This window comes from Lates calcarifer, linkage group LG1 (genome assembly GCF_001640805.2).
Source record: "Lates calcarifer isolate ASB-BC8 linkage group LG1, TLL_Latcal_v3, whole genome shotgun sequence".
In the NCBI taxonomy this organism is placed as follows: domain Eukaryota; kingdom Metazoa; phylum Chordata; class Actinopteri; family Centropomidae; genus Lates; species Lates calcarifer.
In genome coordinates this window covers 14,250,159-14,268,666 of record NC_066833.1, presented here as the reverse complement: position 1 = coordinate 14,268,666, position 18,508 = coordinate 14,250,159, and the positions used below count along the sequence as shown (strand labels likewise).

Genomic DNA, 18,508 nt, shown 5'->3' with positions numbered 1-18,508 from the left:
CTGTTATTCAAACTGAAATGCTGTCACTACTGTTATGATACCATTATGATGTTGATGATTTGTCAAATGAAAGACAGAGGATTATACTATTATATTTATAAGACAAGAGAAAAAAAATAACATTAAAGTTTCAATGTTTGAAATAATCAAAGTGAAATTTTACAGTTGTAGTACAGTTGAAGTTGAAGTAAAGTAAATGAGGGTGGTAAAAGTTCGCAAAAGTGATTAAGTTAGTTCTTGCTTTTGATTAACTGCCATTTATTTAGTGGATAAACTGTCTGCCAATCAGTGTTTCACACATTCAGCTTAGCTTGCAACTGCGGGGAAAGAGAGTAAAAAAAATAAAATAAAACAGATGGTGCAACTATCTTTGGCATGTTTCTCACCTTTTGTTTTCTGAAATGTCAGCGCTTTTCTTGTGGTTGTAGCCTCATGGGTCAAGAGTGGGGATGACTGAGAAGATGGAAAGACTGACACACTTCTAACCACTGCTGAGGCCTACCTGGCTGGGCCTCTTCCAGAAACAAATATTGCACTAAATAGGAAAAAAGAACCACAACAGACTGAAAAACTAAATCACCACCCACCTCACTGAAAACCCACTTAATTTTTCTTTGATATATGTTAATGGTATATACAGATTTTCTTACCATTGTTAATTGAAGTATTCTTTATACTTTGATAGATTCCACTGGGATCGTCTTGAACTGTAAATAAAATAATTTTCTACATCCTTGCCATTGTTATTGTATGAATCACATCCACCATTTTACAGTCATCCCTTAGTGAGGTTAAACAAGGTCAGTATACCTTCTACACTAATGCACGGTTCTAGGTGTCACCGTTTTGTGACTACAACAGCTGAGAGAGACTACAGTGTTTTATTAAGGTACACTGTTAGAGTTAGAATTGTAAAGTTAGAATTGTTCTTTTATTACAGTTATGAACCATGACACAGCATTTAACAGCCGTCATGTAAAGCCACCAATCTGAATTCTGCTTTAAACACACACTGGCTTCATAAGGAAAACAAATTTAATGGGCCACAGTGAAGTGATTTGTACAATATGTGAAGTATTTCCATCAGTGGCTTAAAGCACTAAAAGGGGCAGTGAAATATGCAGGAAAAATCCCTTTAAAACTGGTCTTTGATGGTCATCAGAAACAGATTTTAGTGGTTTGTTTTTAGTTCTGCATTTTAAAGCTGCGACTTTCCATCGTATGTACCACTGTATTGTTCATGTTGCCTTGAAATTGCTTTAAAAAAAATAACCATCTGAAAAAGAATGATATACTATAGCCCTAAATGTGAATCAAGATCATCTCTATTTTCACTTTTCTTAGCTTTTCTCTTATTAGTTAATAGGATGAGAGCTTTGAGCTGTTACAATTTATGCTGAACATTTTCACAGAAAAATAAGACACTGTGAAGTCTCTTTAATTATGGAAATATTTCACATGAGCAGTCATGTATTCATCCACTGTACAGTAGGTTTAGGCTCTACACGATATCTCCAAAAACACTGTATTGTCTATGGCAACAGGAAAAGGAAGCCCTATTAATTCAGCCAAAGAGTTTTTTTTTTTTTTTTTTATCAGATCTGGCGTAAATTTTGTGTGACATTAAAAGCTTAAAAAGGCTTCTTCTGAGATGTTTTAATATATTTGTGGCCTAATGCACATTTTGTGTGCTAAACTAAGCAACTTTGCAAATACTTTCTTTGTAATCAATCATTTTTTCTTTGCCAGATCTCTCTTCTCAATGAAAAGAGATGGCTGTTATAAAATGCAATGAGATATTTGTTATTTGGACATTATGCGCTCTATTTTTCACTCTCATATACTCTGTCTTTTTTTCTCTTTTTGCCCACCTACCAACAAAAGAAACATACACATATTATTTTATTTTCTTTCTGTTTTTCTTTTTCCAGAAACTGTGCCATTTGACGTCCAGCACTATTCAACTTCAGACGCTCTGTTACTGCCATCCAGTGGTGACTCATTGCAATCAAATGTAAGAGATCCAAACAAAAGCAGCATGCCATCTTTTTTAACCTTTGGATATAAGCAAGATTATATTAAATTTTTTTTCTTGTCTAAATAATTTCACTTGAAATGCCTTCTGTTAACCTTGAGGTTGAATATAACACCATTTGTTTTGGTTTCTATTACTGGGGAGCTGTTACAGATGCTCTGACAGGACTGAGTCACCAGTTGTCTTCAGTGCCTAAGTGTTGAAGGCAACTGGACTTCTTTTCATTTTCTTGAAGACCTTTCACCTCTCATCAGAAAGGCTTCATCAGTTCTAAAAGTTGGTTGGAAAGGCCCAGGCATTTAACCCTTAATTAGGTTGTCACCTTGGAGGTGGTCCTCAGAGTCGTTGACCCACCCTGCCATCATGTGAGTTGTTACAGTCACATGAGCCAAGGTGTGACTTGCCTGTGGGTCACTGCCCCACCCTACCATCATTCGTTTCTTTGGGATCACATGGGTCAAGGTGTAAATGGGGGTTAAGTTGCCTGGGTAAGGATCTCAGGACTGCATTGCATTATAATGAGTTATCAGTTAATTCCAATGACTTGTCTGAAATGGTTCATTCTGTTTTACTTATATACATATTTGTATTTATTTATCTGTCTGTCTGTTTTGTTTTCTGTAGGATGCACAGCACTGGCAAGGCCCTATCAGTGATCATGACATTTTTAATTCCATCCTGTAGATGGCAGCAGTGTAAAGCAAACCCCCCCACCACACAAGGTAATTATTCCTCCAGTCGCCATCATCCTAATAGTGCAGTGGCAAAGCCCATCTCAGGCAGCCATTAATAACTTAAGAAAAGTCCTCTCTGTGCCTCATCCTCAGGTCTCACTTGACATGATTTGGCCTCATTTGAACTTTTGACCAGCCTGTAATTTGCAGTGTACGCTATCCAATTTACAACACCTTCACAAGGGCATATGCTAACGATTATCCATCACTGCAATGCAGGCTTCACTGCAAGTATGTGTTAGTGTATGTGTGTATGTGATGCTGCAGATAATACAGTAACACTGTAGAAAGAAAATATTATATAGAGACACAAACACATATGTCAATAAAATACCCTTGAGTAAAGCCAGACAAATAAAGACACACTGCACTTTTACTCCTGTGATTATGTCCAACTCAGAAGCTTCAAAACAGCAAAAGCATAAAATAAAATAAAATAAAATGCAATAAAATAAAATAAACATGGTCAGTGTAAAGGGCACTGACTGCATCTGAGCTACAGAGACGTTAGTGCTCCAGGCATTCATATGACTGATAATAATGCTTAAAGTCTGGTGTCACTTCAGTGAATCAACAAAAATCTGAACTCTTGCCCCACAGTTCCTTTCTTGCCAGGAAAAAAATGAAAGAAATAGAGAGTGAGAAATCACCCCAACCCAAAAAATGATCTGGTGGTTTTGGAGTTTTGAGCAATTCCATCACAACCCACAGAAGAATTAGCCCCCTGCACTCAGTGGACATTGAGCATTCGTCAGCAAAGTCTGCAGTGAGATGCGACTCGATGGCAGTCAACGTCTCCCTTAATGGGAAACAATTACACACTCAGTGGCTTCTTCACTGACTTCTGATGAGACCCATTCAGTGAGGAAATGGCCACATAATCATGTGTGTGTAATGCGCTAACGCTGCTTATTGCTCACTGAGTCAGAGTCGTGCAGAGCCAGTCAGAGCTTCAGTTGACTCTCTAGCCACTATATAAGTTTGATGAGAGTGAAGTGAAAAATGTGAAGTGTGCAACACATGCAGTTGATTGTTATTATTGAAATACCTCTGTTGTTGTTGACTTGTCACTTTAAATGTGTCCACATAAATAAGTCACAAAGCCAAATAATTCCCATTGCTTCTTCTTTCTCATGAGAGTGACTATCAGAATAAATTACACTGAAGAAACAGGCACTTCCTATGATTCATACCCAGCTGGACTACTGCACTGATATAAACATGCCCAAATTTCTCCCACATGCAGGCATCCCAGTTGTTGTTTTTTAGCTTCAGAGACAGATTCTGTCATTTCCACAAAGACTAGCTCAGCTGTGCATAAAACTAGGATTTACACTGATTGAAGCCACTGCTCTTAACTTTGCCTAAATCCTTCACTATATTATTTTTCACAGGTCAAAGTCTAATCTCACAATTTAGATTTCCTTTTTATGTATTCAACACTATAAACAGATTTTGTTCTTGACCCCTTGCAAACTACTGCAAATATGATTATTTTCATATACAAAAAGATACCTGTGGAGAAACAGTGGAGTGATTAATATGAGCCCAGCAAAACTGATATTACCATGAATGTTAGGCTACTGCATGAGGATGTCATGTCTGAACCTATGCAACAAGTCTAATACCATGCAAACCTGACAACAATTAATCACCCCATTGTGGCTTCTGATAACAGAGTTATCTGCCATCAGCAGCTACAAACATTACCCAAGGTTGTGCTGTCTGTACCATCTTAGCTGATCTGCTTAATCTTACTGATTAATCCATGAGAATTTACTTTGGTTTGGTGTTCAAATATTCTCATTTAGACTCTGTTACAGAACATTTCCTAGTTTGAAAGACTTCTGATTTTGCATATATCATGTTAGTTATGCATACAGTGCTGATTCAAATAGTAAGCAACAGTGCAACTGTTTATGGCACATACAAGCTCAGATTCAAATCAATGGCAAGGTCCGAAGTGGAGGTCTGGAATATCTTTATGGTCATTTAGAAATTAGAACCAAATATTTACAACATTACAACATATCTCTCATCAAAGGCAAGCATATAGGATTAACCAGATTAAATAAAATTAGTGCATTAATTACATGAAATTACATTTTAAAATGTGAAAACAAATCAAAATTATTTGTCAAATGTTACAAATTTTGTCATTTTATTTGATTTAATTGCCCAAAGAATAAAAAATAGCAAAACCTAGTCACAAGAGAGGAAGTCTGGCTCGAACTGAAGTGAGACAAAGAAGTGGCAAAAAGAAAAAAAATACACACACACCTTGGGTATGGCAAACATGGCCCAGGGCACCATAAGACCTTAAGCCTTAAAATCTCAAATGGAACAATTATTTTCAATTTCATCACATCAAGATATTACAAAAACCTTGGATTTTGTGTATAAAGAAGCCACATGAGGATCTAATAATTTTGATAGTTAAAAATAGACAGACAAGTAGTAATGGACTTTCTCACAAGACATTTTCAATCCGTGAACTGACTCTGATGTTTAGAAAAAATGAAGAGATAGGACACATTACTGGCACAGCTTCCCCCAACATTAACAGTGAATAATGATAAAAGGGGAAAAGAATGCTGTGGCGGGGGGGTTTCGCTGATTGAATTTTTTTATCGGTCAACATGTCAAATGATGTGTCATCTCTGTTTATGTACCCACTGTCTTATATGACTTGAGGACAGTCTGCAGCCTGAGATGTCAACTGACATAGATACAATCAATGGCAATATACGCCTGAATATTGTCATCATTGCTGTTTGTACTTGTCATTATGGAATGAGAATCTGTCCCAGACTCACATCTGATCAAGAATGATTCATACTTATATAGATGTGCTTTTTAAATAGCGTAAGATTTACACTGTTAATGGAATATAGGCAAAAAGAATCTTGTCAGTTAGTTTTGGTGTTAAGTTTATAATTTTATACAACTATTGTTATCAGTGTTTACAGTAATTAGTGCATGCAGCCACACTGATACTGATTTAGAATTCTCTCATTGTATGAAAAGACTGAAATAATCTGAGGTGTTGTGATAGTCTTTTAGCCCTTTCGCTGCCTTCCTCAGACAACATCAGCATTATCTATTCAACAAACCCTTTTGTTTTGACAATAACAAATGCCTCTTAACAGTTTGCAGCCATGGCATCTAAGAAACACAAATACATTATATATATATATATATATATATATATATATGTGTGTGTGTGTGTGTGTGTGTGTGTGTGCGTGCGTGTGTGTGTGTGTGTATGTATACATACATATGAAAGAAGTATTCATCTCCTCTCTCCCTTGTTGTTTTGGAGAGGGGCACACAGTAGCATGGAAGAAGACATGTGGTGCCACCTACTATCAGTGGGTCCTTTATATAGATGCATATGACTTAACTGTTGCCTTTGTCCAGCTCAGAAAAGAGGTAATTTAGTTCTGAGTGCTGGCTTTTGCTTGTTTGCTGTTGAGACCTAATTTTATCTACTGGAAATCCCACTGCTATTTCAAGGATATAGTATCACCTACAGAGACAGACAGAGGTCAGTGATGGCTCTTAACCACATATGATTACATGCTTTCTATCTTCTCCATAGCCATACCAGCAGCTCTTCTTTTTAACACTTGAGGCTTTATTGTGTGTTTCAAACATGGTTCAATTATTTCCAAGAAAAGATAAAGACTAATCTTATCCAGCATAAAAGTAGAATAAAATCTGTAAAATATATTAAGAAATGGTTAATGAAATGTCTTAGCTGGCTATGACTAACCACCCAAATCATCAATACAGGACACATATTTCAATCCTAAACTTCCTTCATCTCTGCAACATGTGGCTGGGACAGTTTATCATATTGAAGGTTTATCTAAGTGTGGGGGAGAAGTGCTGTGCTGCAGGGAGAGATTGCCTTTACTTGCACGGCACCAACAGAGCAAAACAATGTGCCGCATGATAAAAAATTGCTTCATAACTCTCACATTGTGTGTCTGGCATCATTATGAGGCACAATAGCCTCTGGAGGGCCCCGGCTTTTATTGGTGTGCCTCTTGCAGCAGCAAAGTCTCATCCATTAAACAAATCAGGGGGTTATGTATTAGATTAGCTGTACAGCAGGCACCGGGGAACGCCTAGAAGAACACATGAAGCCTCCTCTCATTCCCTCTCATAATCCCCTGGAATAAATTACCTAATAGACAGCATTAGGGTGACACTGTCAGAAGGTGCCTCTTAAAGCATAATGTATAATGAAAATACACAACGTTGCTAAATTGCATTTTCGGTATTAAAAATGATAAACGGCAGCCATTTGGGACATATTTAGAGTGAAGCCTCTCCTCGTAGCAAGCTGCCAGGTCTCATTTTTCTACATTTCTTAATAAATTTGTGGTGTCAGTGATATTAAAAGCTAATTTCTGCTGAGAAATATTTAATAAAGCTTCTGTGTGATAGGAAGCCAATGTCACATGGAGACTCAGGAAACTAGTTGGTGGCAGCTTGGATCGCCCACCCCCCACTGTGCCACTCTGGTGCTATGACCTATGAGGTGAGAGATGGACTGCCCCCCACTGGTGACGGGTCAATACTGCAGGGGAAGTTCGAGAAGTGCCCCTCACAGTTCAGTGCACTATTCATTTTGCAACCAAGCTGAAAAACAACAGAGCCTTTTGACTTTCTTCAAAGTGAAAACTGTCTGCATCCCATTTTCTCAAAGTGTTAGGTACACTTGGCTCAGGGAAGTTCAGCTCGCTGTTCCAAGATCAGAAAAAGCACCAGGCCAGGCAGTGGGAGTGTGTGTGGGCGAGCGGTATGCCTCCCTATTAGAATCAAACAAAAGCCTTGAATGATCTCTGGGGAGGAGCGACCTACCTATAGCTAAAAGAAGGATGTTTATGGACTGGAGTAGATTATTTCCCGGGCATATACTTTGATGTAATGGAAAATTAAAGGGAAGGTAAACTGCCTCCTCCAGTCATAATAAACATCAGCTTTCAGAAAAGCATAAATTTCATAGTTTTGTCCCTTAAAAGACCCCATAATGATGGAACTTAGCTTAAATTTGAAATCTTATATCAGAGGAGTCAAACGTGTTTCAGCTTCAATAGGTGGCTAACACAAACAGCACAAAGTTTTTCCTTTTCCAGACTTTGGCATCTGTCCGCGTGGCATCTGTCTGTGTGTGGAGAAAGAGAGAGACCTTTGGTAGGTTGTGGGGGGTGGGAGGGCAGTCAGAGTGCATGATATCTGCCCAGATGTGTGGCCATATTGTAACTCCAGGAGGCCTTCACCCTTCTCCTAAAGTGTGAAAGTATAGGCAGCAGCTGGTTCAGAAAGTAATAACCTTTTGTCACATTGTTTCCTTTACTCCCATTATTGCAGTTATTTTTCTGTCATTGCAAAGTCACTGCTTTCAAACTATTACAAATAGCTCAGCAAGCACAATGATATCACTATCTAAACGTTCTGTTTGACTTTTATTTCTGTCATTTACTCCAAGCCCCCACCCGGGGGAAATGATTACCCTGGATATGGAGAGATATTGCCTTCAACAGTAATGTACACTGATAAGTGAGGAAAAATGAGAAGCTTTGCTTAGCATGAAAAAATAATCTCTTGGGTTATAATTGTGTCGTCAAAATGCGTTTTCCTCATTGTCTGATTATGTTGTATCGCCGCCTTACAAAATAAAGCAACTTTTGATAAAATGAATAAATATTTAGAGTCAAGGCACCAACTGAATATAATGAAATCTGTTCCAGTTCTGAGCTTCACTGTCACTGCACTCCCAAAGTACAGCGCTGACAGATAAGTTTTAAATCAACAACACTTCCTCTATGACACTATATTTATCTATGTTAAATCTGGATAAGATCCTCAAAACCGCACGGGAAAGCCACCTATAAGTGACGTTAAGCTTTATTTTGCCAATTACACCTCTATATCCTTCCTGCATTTATCTCTACCGTCTTCAGTGTGACAGGTGCAACGGGGTCGACGCACAAAATCAGGGGTTTTGGCATTTTATGTCAGCCAATGGTGGCGCGTATTGACTTGTGGCTGGCGGGGTTTACGGTGATCGTCGGGCACCTGTACCAATCACATTGGCTGTAGGAGGAGTTAAAACGCTCGGAGGTGTGTCTGAAGAATACGAGTCTACAGCTGCATACTGTATCCAACTCGAGGAGTAATGGTATGAGTACTGCTTTGTACTGTTAAGACCGGCTTTACAGTGCGCGCGTTGGAAACTAACATTCGACTCTTTCTTTTTTCACGTCAGTGACAAAGTAAGCCCGCAGGCACCGAGAGGCGAGGCGGGGAAGTCGAACAAACTGTAAACTTAGTCAAAAGCGACTTAAGTCCCCGAACTCACAGGCTGACGATTCATCCTCTCTGGCTGTTTCAAGGAAGGATACGCCGCTGGACATGTGAATTTAAAGGAGATAATTGCCCAGCACAACAATGAAACCAACGACTGCCCCGTGTTGCTTCGGCTTTCTCCTGACTTGCCTCTTGTTTGGGTCGAGCTCTTCACAATCAGGTGAGTAAACGCCATCCGTCCGCTGCCAGGTGCGCAGAGTTGTCTCCGTGGAGCTGGTTGGTGCGCACCGAGCGCAGTGGCACAACTATCCATCGAACATACTTTTCCATTACTGTTGTTCCTTTTTGGGCACGTTACATGGAGGTTTGACAGATTCAATCCGCACCTTCTGCTGTGATTTTTTTTTTTTTTTTACTGTCATCCTTGAGTCGTACTGATGGAGAAAAGCTTTAGATAGTGACGTACATGGGAGCACCGTGATACTGAAACACAGGTTCCACAGGCTGAGCAGATTGCTTGTTGTGGCATCTGTTGTGTTAAACTGAATGAATCCAAGCGAGTGACTTGCTCTGTCTTCTTTGTGCACACAGCGGCACTGTTGAATTTGGAGAGAAGGGAGATCATTTAATGTCCACCACACGTGTCCTTGACACTCACTGTGGACAAACACAGTGGAGTTAACAGCCTCGCTTTACAACAGGCTACTGTGCTCTTGTCTTCCCTCCTGTGGATACGCAGGCTGTTTTCTGCGAGACTGTTTCAAAAGTTCCTTCTTGACTGTTCTCCGTTCCCCTGCACACTCGTGTATCCTGAAAACAATGACAGGGGTGATTATAAGTTGTCACCCCTGCGTGGCTGTTTTTGTTCTATTTGAAATATCGGTTTAGGACAGTGGGTTGTAGCCTATTTAAAAGTTCTACGCTTCGTTGCCATTTCAAGGACACCAATTTGATCAGACTACTAAGTTGAAAGTCCTGTATGGACTCGTTTGGAAACAGTCTATCGTTGTTGTGTTTCTGTGTAACTGCCGCACCTGTGCAAAGGGTGATAACTGGTGAACATTCATCCGTATGCATTCTGTAATCGGGATAAAAACAAAGCCGATTACCGTGAAATTACATTATTCTTCATTTTAAAGTGAGTCCCCCTCGGGGATCGTGTGTACCACAGTTTGTAGCGCACATGACTATTGCACTGGAAGTGGCAGTACCGCTTGTGCGGCGTAGCGGCGCTCTTTACGCACAGGGACTCTGAGGTGCGCTAACCAAGTGATCTTTGTGTGGTGTGTGTGTGAGTGTGTGTGTGTGTGTGTGTGTGTGAGAGAGAGAGAGAGAGAGAGAGAGAGAGAGAGAGAAACACTGCCATCATCATCATGCAAATCGCCTCCTCCAGTCAGGACGACGATGGACATAGGATGGACATGGCCATAATGTACACACGTTCGCTTCCTCTAGCCAGTACCTTTCTCTGCCTTTAGCGATGGTCCACACACCGGCTCTGTGAAACTATTTTTACCACCAATTCAGAGTGTTTACGTGTCTGCTGTGGGGAAACTGAATTAAACCGTAAATAACAGACATACATGAATAGAAATCTTTCCCGATCAAAGTCTGACACTGAGTCTTGAAAGCATCAAAGTCGTTCTTTATAGTTCAAATCAGTGTTGAAAATCTGCAATGGATGTGAGAGAATTCCACCTATATCCATAGTCTGTCATAGTATACCACACTTTTTTTTCCTGTGGTCGCTGTTTGATTAGTAGACACTTCTATATCATTGTGCTTTGTCGATCTTGCTACTTAAAAATCTTAAAAGAAACGAGACTTTTTTTCAGACATAATCAGTTCCATTAGCGCACCTTGTGTTAAAAGAGAGAGGGAAAAATGCATCTTGCGCTGTATGCCCTTAACTTTGATCTCACAGCCAGTGAAAACGCACAGTGTAACACACAGGCCCGCCACTGTAACCTGTGCTTAATAAGATCCGCGTCTAGTAGAGCCTTAAAGGGGACAGAGAGTGATTGAATTAAAAGGTTGGATGGAAGGTTTAGAAGTAGGAGAGAGTAGGGAGGGATGGGTGTTGTATTCTGGCCTGCTTTACAATGATAAAAAAAAGTCAAATGAATTATTTCTATCGCTTATTATTGTTTTGCAGTTTCTCTTTTAAAGGGATGTTGGAGTAACATTCGTCCATGTATGTAGCTGACCCCACCACTCAGGGAAAATTATCAAAATTATCATAGTCTTATGCAGTTATTATTATTATTTTTTTTTTTTCACTTGTCATAGCACGTTTGACTTTTAAGTTCAGGCATGCTACATCTCAGTAAATTAAATAAAACACAGTTTATTCTATCAAAAATAAATAGAATTTGAAGATTGCAGGAGTACTTCATGCTCCTGTGTTTCATAACCTGCCTGGTGTGTTTTTCAGAAACGGGGGGAATTCAGCGTGAAGGTGACAGATCTTGTTAAATGTATTTGGACGTAAAAGCAACGCAACAGAAAGCCACACACAGACGTAAGAAGAGCGGATTTTATAAATATCAGTATGTGAATAAACACGGATTAAGTTCTGACAGTGAGAAGGAATTGGCAGAGAAAGGCAAAGTAATGGAATACGTGTGTTTGCGTTTGTGTGTACATATGTGAACCTGTGCGCGCGCAAACGAGTCGTTTGCCTGAGCGTGCACGCACACTCGCTCAATTGGTTTTTCACAAGGTTCTTTGATACAAGCGCGCATCTCCCCTAATGAGTCATTACCAACGTAATGCTCCGTGATAAACTGGGCTAAATTTATGTAAAATTTCGTACCATTCATGTCGGTTTGACATTTCTTTAAAAATGTCACATTTCCAGCAACTGTGAAAATCAGAGCCTTTTCTAGTCCCACGGAGTGTTTTCATGTTTTTGTGTATTGCTGAAATTCTCTGAAATACTGTAACTTCCCCAGTTCACACAGAGAAGCATGTAATCCTGCTTGAACACAAATATCACAAATATTGGAGTTAATAGGTTTTCATGAAACAGCAGGGAACATATTTGCACGATGCTGAGTGTGCCATAGGTTCTCTGCACTGCACTCCGCTCTTCATTTGACTGCAGCAATATGCTGGAGCTGGAGTACAGAGGTGGGAAATGCATACAGCTGCTGATTCTGAACCATATGGCCATATTCCAAAATTCTATCAATGCTTATGAATATTCAGATATTTTGTGTGCAGGAGTTAAGTCAAACTGTGTGAGCGTGTGTGTGTGTGTGTGTGTGTGTGTGGAGTGGGTGCTTTTTCATTCAATGTAATCACTGCAATGTACATAAACTACATCCTTAAATGACACCGCTCCTAAGCAGTTTCTTCTTTCCTAATTCAAATTCTGACTTAAAAGGTGGATGGCCTACCTTCTAGAAATGAAATGGTATTTGAAGGATAGTTTGGTGGTTATACTCTCTACTACATCCTTGATTTTATTGTGGTACCCACGGTTTACTGGATTGAAACTGACAGTGCACCTCCAGCATGTAGCTGATATGTGAGTTCATAGTATATCAAAATGTTTACAAGGGGTCAAGTGAGGCACAGAGACAGACTTGGTGGCATGTGGATTTATTGTTTCTTTCCTTTTTCTCTCTCTGTTGCACCCTCACCACGCTGTAGACTGACCCTTCTTGTACACTATTCATCCTTGTGTTTTTTTTCCCTTCCACTCTGAAGCAATGGGAAAGAATGGTGTCACATTTGGCGGCCCACACAGCTCCGCTTCACCACAAAGCCCTCTTACAGTCATATCTTTGCCTGCTGACGCCTGTTAACAGAGCTTTGACCCTCCACCGCCACCAGGCTTTTTATTAGAAGAATGGCAGTCTTTGATTAGGTGGCGATCCACTTCCATTTGACAGAAAAAAGGAATGCGAACCTCTGTGCTTTTGTCTCCTCTGTCTCAGCCTGGGTGAGCAACTTAAGGCCATAAATCTACTGCACAGCAAAATCTGTTTATTTATAGATGTAGATCATGTGTACACGATGTAGATATATTAATGTTTTCCCCTGTCCTGTTTCTGTTCCTTTGTGTGACAGTGATAAAAACTGGAAGACATAATAATGGTGTCTTATTGTCCATACCATGACATTATCATACTGACAAGCAAAAGGAAAAAAAATAACCAAAAGACATTTGCTTCAGAAAAGAATTTCTTTCCATTTTTATTGTGCTTTCCTCTCCTGGGGACTTCACCCTGCAGCCAGTTAAAGAAAAAAAAAACTTTGTTGTGTTGTGTTGTGTAATCTACACTTTGGTTTCATTGCAGTGGAGTGGAAACCATTAAGTTTCCTATAAATCTCTCCACTTCTCAACAAACAAACTGCTTTTGGACCAGTGGCATCAATAATACATGTGTAGCACCTATAATGTCACCCAAAAATCCCTAATGAAAAATCACTCTAATACTCCAACAGGGACTGAAGGTGTGTGTGCGGTAGCTTATTCAATAGTGAGTCTATTGTCTTATTGTCCCAAATGATATTTTTTGTTTTTAATCTGCTGTGATATTACTGTAATATTGTTTAATTACTACCGCAGGGACTTAAAACTTCTATACTTGCAGCATATTCCCCAAAACTGTATTAGATTACATATTTCTTTGTTACAAATGACAGGAGGACATTATTATAACATTTCCATTGTGAAGACACAACTGTTTTCCTGTTTTGACATGTTGATGGCCTCATAACTAGTCAGAGTGTCTTCAGCCAGCAGAAATGATTGGATCATATCCTTTGTGACCTTTACAAGCGCTGCGCCCTCATTTATCACCTGCAGTTATAAATGCAGCATACATGTGCATGTGTTTTGCGATTCATCATTGTCAACTCGGCTATTAAATGTCCTTTTTGTGAAGGATGTCGTAATTGGATCGGAGTGTCACCAATGTCTGTTCATGCTTAATGTGGCTAGCTGTTTATCACATGTGCATGCAAAATTCTGTGTTAGAAGTATGTTTTACATCCATTACTGCAGATTTAATAGGGTTTGTTGAAAATGGAATGCTTGCTGCTGTTTTTCACTGCCTCTATATTTTTCTGCTTTTATGGTTTCCTTTTTTTTCCTTTTGGTAAATTGAGTTAGCTTTGTGTGTGAGAATGAAAGAGAGGGGAGCAAGAGAGAGACACGTAAATAGAAATACTGATATCTCTGTGCAATACAGGTCCTGAGTGCTGAATACACAGCAACCAAAGTCCTTCATTAACAAAGTAGCGCAACAAACACAAGCAAGGTTCTGCTTGATATCTTTGACAGTATACCACAGCTAGTTTAGACAGATTGGGGACTAAGTTTCAGTATTGTGGAAATCAATCCACTGCGATTTAATTAGGCTGGCAAATGTGCGTTTAGGGCCACCAGGAAGAGCTTGCAGCGTGAAAAAACAACAACAACAACAAAAAACAATTCTCTGGGCTTCTAGTACCTTTCAGCCTTTTTGAGTGTTCTGTAATGCAATCGACCACAAACAACACTCAAGAAAAGAGGCCAAATGATGTGGTGTCATGCACAGTGCAGACAACTGTCAGTCAAAAATCCCTGCTTGGACTTATTCTCTCTGTATCACCATTGCTGTAACTTTTAAGTCCACTATCAGAGTAAATAATAATAATAATAAGGAAAGTCTGTTATTTTTATAACAAGCAGACTCCTGATTAAACCAGTGCTGTTTTTCCCCCTCCTAAAGCAAACAAATCAATGACCAAAACCTAAAACAATCATAAAATCATATGATTTATAGCTTCTCAAAATTAAACAAGTTGCACCATTGTTTTGAAAATGGCATGCTTTAAAAGTTATAGTTAAAAACACACACACACACAACATTTTTAAAATTAATATTCTAAACATGAAGAAAAAAAGTTTTGTTGTGATGTTTACATAATCATTGAAATGTTGCACATTGTTTTTAAATAGGACTCACATGATGTCCTCCACCTGTACAGACTGGTGCCAGTGTGCCTCACACTTTGGTGTGCACACTCCAAGACTCACTCCGACACACTCACACACATACCCATGCACTCGTACTGCCTTCATCCTGGGCCATCACTCTGATATAGAAGGCAAATGTGTGAGATCCAGGCCCTTGTAGCCTCACTCCTGTGTTCACTAAACAATGTAGATGTCGGGAGAGAACGTGTCATGTATGTCTGTCAGTTTGTGAGACTTTTGATCCCTTTTGTTGTTGCTGCTACCCTTCCCACAATAAGCCCGTCTGTCCTCCGCATCCTCCTGGAGGGCTGCAGGAGGCTGTCAGGCACCAACCCTTTTGACAACCACATTTTGAGGGTTTCAAAATGTGGTGACAAAGGCTCTGGCAAACATGCGCATACACTGTATGTGTGTGTGTGTGTGTGTGTGTGTGTGTGTGTGTGTGTGTGTGTGTGTGTGTGTGTGATGTGGTGAATGTGTCTCTCACTGTTTGTGTGTATGGCTGGGTGGTTGGTGGAATAGAGGCTGACTGACAGACTAACCATGCTCCAGAGACTCTCTTTCTGCTCCAGTGTCTGCTTGTTCCTCTTCCTCCGCCCACCCTCTGCCTTCATCTGTGGCTTTGTAAGCCTCCACATAATGTGGGAGCATTAAAATGACAATGGAAATTATGGCTAATCTTTGTTAAGACACACTCATTACCGCCATGTTTTAGAATGAGAGTCCGATGATAAGAGTTGGTCTGCCGTGTTTTTTCTCTCTCTGAAGCGACAGCCTGACATATTGGAGTGATGTGTTTTATTCTCACTTTTTTGTGTTATTTTTCTATTCCCGCTCACAGTTAATAATGGTGGCGAACATATGAAAGGATGATAATAGGCTGACAACTTGGGCATGAAAGACTAGCTCTACCTTCAAATGAGCTTTTCATGCAGTTCTGCATGTGGGTGTGTGTTAAAGGGCTGATTTTCTCTTGACTCTCTCTCTCTCTCTCCCTCCCTCTCTGTCTCTTTCCTCTTTTAGTAATCCCCTTCTAAAATATTCATAGCTAATCTGCATTTACAATGTAATTACAGACGGGCTTTGAGTGATATCGGATATGGCCGGCGGAACATAGGCTTCGCGCAAAAAAGAAAAAAAAATCTTGATTTTGGTGATTTGTGTGCCTGAATAAATACAAAACAGCCTCAGGATGTGATACGTGGTCTAAGGTTTAAAGTATTTTTTTAGAAAATAAATTAAAACAAAAAACTTTTTTTTTTTCACTACTCAGTTAGTCAGTACACTTGCAGCTAGAGTTTTTTCATACTAAGAACCCATAATGAAATACCTGTTTTATTTTTTTATTTATTTTTACCTGATGGGCCTTGCATCCGAAAGGAACTGTTCACTGTCTGTGATGTAACTGTGCACACAGTTATTCTGATCTGCTCCTGCAGGATGAAATATGTCACAAAACCACCCCTTCTGTCTTTCTGTTTCACCCCCACCGCTCAAACCCTATTCACATCTTTTTGGGCGCTGTCGGCCCCCGTTTAGTGCTAATGGAGCAGCGTGCCCTGTATGCTATTCTTGCAGGTCGATTTTTCACTTGTGTTTGGGGGGGGGGTGTCCTTTTAAATGAAGCACTTGGCGTTTGTGACCTGTAATAAATGAGTTTGCAGTCAGTCATGGCAGCTGTAAGGAGACATCTGGGAGCAAGAGAGAGGGAGAGAGGGAGATATTCAGACTTTACTGGAACAGTTTATCTATGCGAGGATGAAAAATGGCTGCACCAAACATGCATCACTTCTACAGAAAATAATATTACTAATCCTAACGTAAAATTTTAGAAGATTTATATACAATGTCAGAGAAAAATGCAGTAAATGACTGTGACATGGTGATACCGTGGAGAATCTTACTGTAATACCATCAGGATTAACATTAATTCACAATGACATCACTTCTGAATACCGTAAGAGAAAAAATGTACAGCGTTTTGGCTGACAGTATAAACAAACTATGACTTAGGACAGGATTCGCATGGGCTTATAATGAGTGTCTGTCTGAATATTAGTCAAATAGTTCTTGTTCATCAGGGGTGTGGAATAGAAGCAGAGGCTGCATTGAAGAACCACAGGATCCAATAGGCTGATATAAAGAAAAAGCACATAAAAGGTAAAAATATTGGTCAGTTTTGATTTCCTATTTTTTACCTTGGATGCACATTTCTCAGCCTTGCCTCCCTGTAGGCCAGCATCAATTCCTAACATTTTAAACAATTATTCTAACAATCTATTACTAATCTATTTTTGTATGTTTGTACTTGAGTATTTATGAACAGTTGCCTTATTTTTACTTTAACTATTTTGACACAGTACCCTTTACAAAATGACCAGTTGGCTTTACAGAACTTGTTTTGAGAGGTTTGTATTGGAATACTGATTTCTGTTCCAAGAGTTAGAGTATGAGGCAGAAAGTACAGGAATCTGAGTGCTTGGTGGAGTAATCAGTGAGTCGTTAGTATTGATCAGCAGCTCTTTCAAAGCCCACATTATAGTCATTTATGCCACTTTAACATCAGCCAAAGGTACATTCAGCTCCAGCTCCAGAATTAATCCTTTTGTATGGTTGCTCATTGTGGTTTCTATGCTGTTTTTAACAAGATCAGAATCTGCTGGTGGATTAAAGTCATGAGCATCAGTTTAAAAAGTAACATTGTACATTTGAATGAACTACTAGATTTTCTTAGATTTATGTTCTAAATAAGAGTACCTCAAAGGATGTATTTGTTACTCTTTCTAGCTGGTATTAGAGTGGCTGTCGCTGGTGTGAAGCAGCAGTCACCTTGCAGCAGAGCAGAAATAGCGCAGCTCTCTTTCCCTGGATGTGAAGGTACATAAAGCACAGGATGAGAGGAGCAGGAAAGGCAATTGACCTTGGCTGCTTTTGGGGGCTGGCTATATAGCCATCCGGATGGATGCTATGGTTCTGCAGCTTGGTGGAAAGGGAGGGGGAGAAAAGGACAATGCTGAGTATGGCAGTTAAAGCTCAGTGTAGAAAAACCTTTTTTTTTTTTTTTGCTTTGGATTTTTGCATAAAAGTTACATTTGAACCATACTACAAAAAATATGTTCCTGGAAATTCTTCGCTCTGGTAACACACCTACCAAAGTTGATGAAAATGGAATGTGTACAATGTAATTAGCTGTGTTTTTTTGTTGTTGTTATAACTGCAGACATACAGTATCATGCAGTACTGGAGAACTGTAGCAGCAGGTCTAACATCATCTGTGTGTGGTCATGTGCTTGAGGGGATGGGGGAAGTGTATATCAAATGTAAGAGGAGCTGACTAAGTGCAACCCGGATCCAAAGTCAACCCTGCCATTTTGCCCCGCTGTGCTAGACTGTTTACCTGAGACAGGGATGCTTTATCTCAGCCAGTCACTAGTGCATGTGTAA

The 18,508-nt window shown here is 39.6% G+C and overlaps 1 protein-coding gene across 1 annotated transcript in view; it reads left to right on the top strand.

Annotated features, from left to right (window-relative positions):
- The first annotated feature begins 8,858 nt into the window (after nt 1-8,858).
- The window catches only part of LOC108880453 (receptor tyrosine-protein kinase erbB-4-like), a 261,354-nt gene continuing 251,704 nt past the window's right edge, over nt 8,859-18,508 (top strand). Inside the window, 1 exon segment of the mRNA XM_018671982.2 lies at nt 8,859-9,310. Within this exon segment, the coding sequence (XP_018527498.1) occupies nt 9,232-9,310 (79 nt within the window). The 5' untranslated portion in view covers nt 8,859-9,231.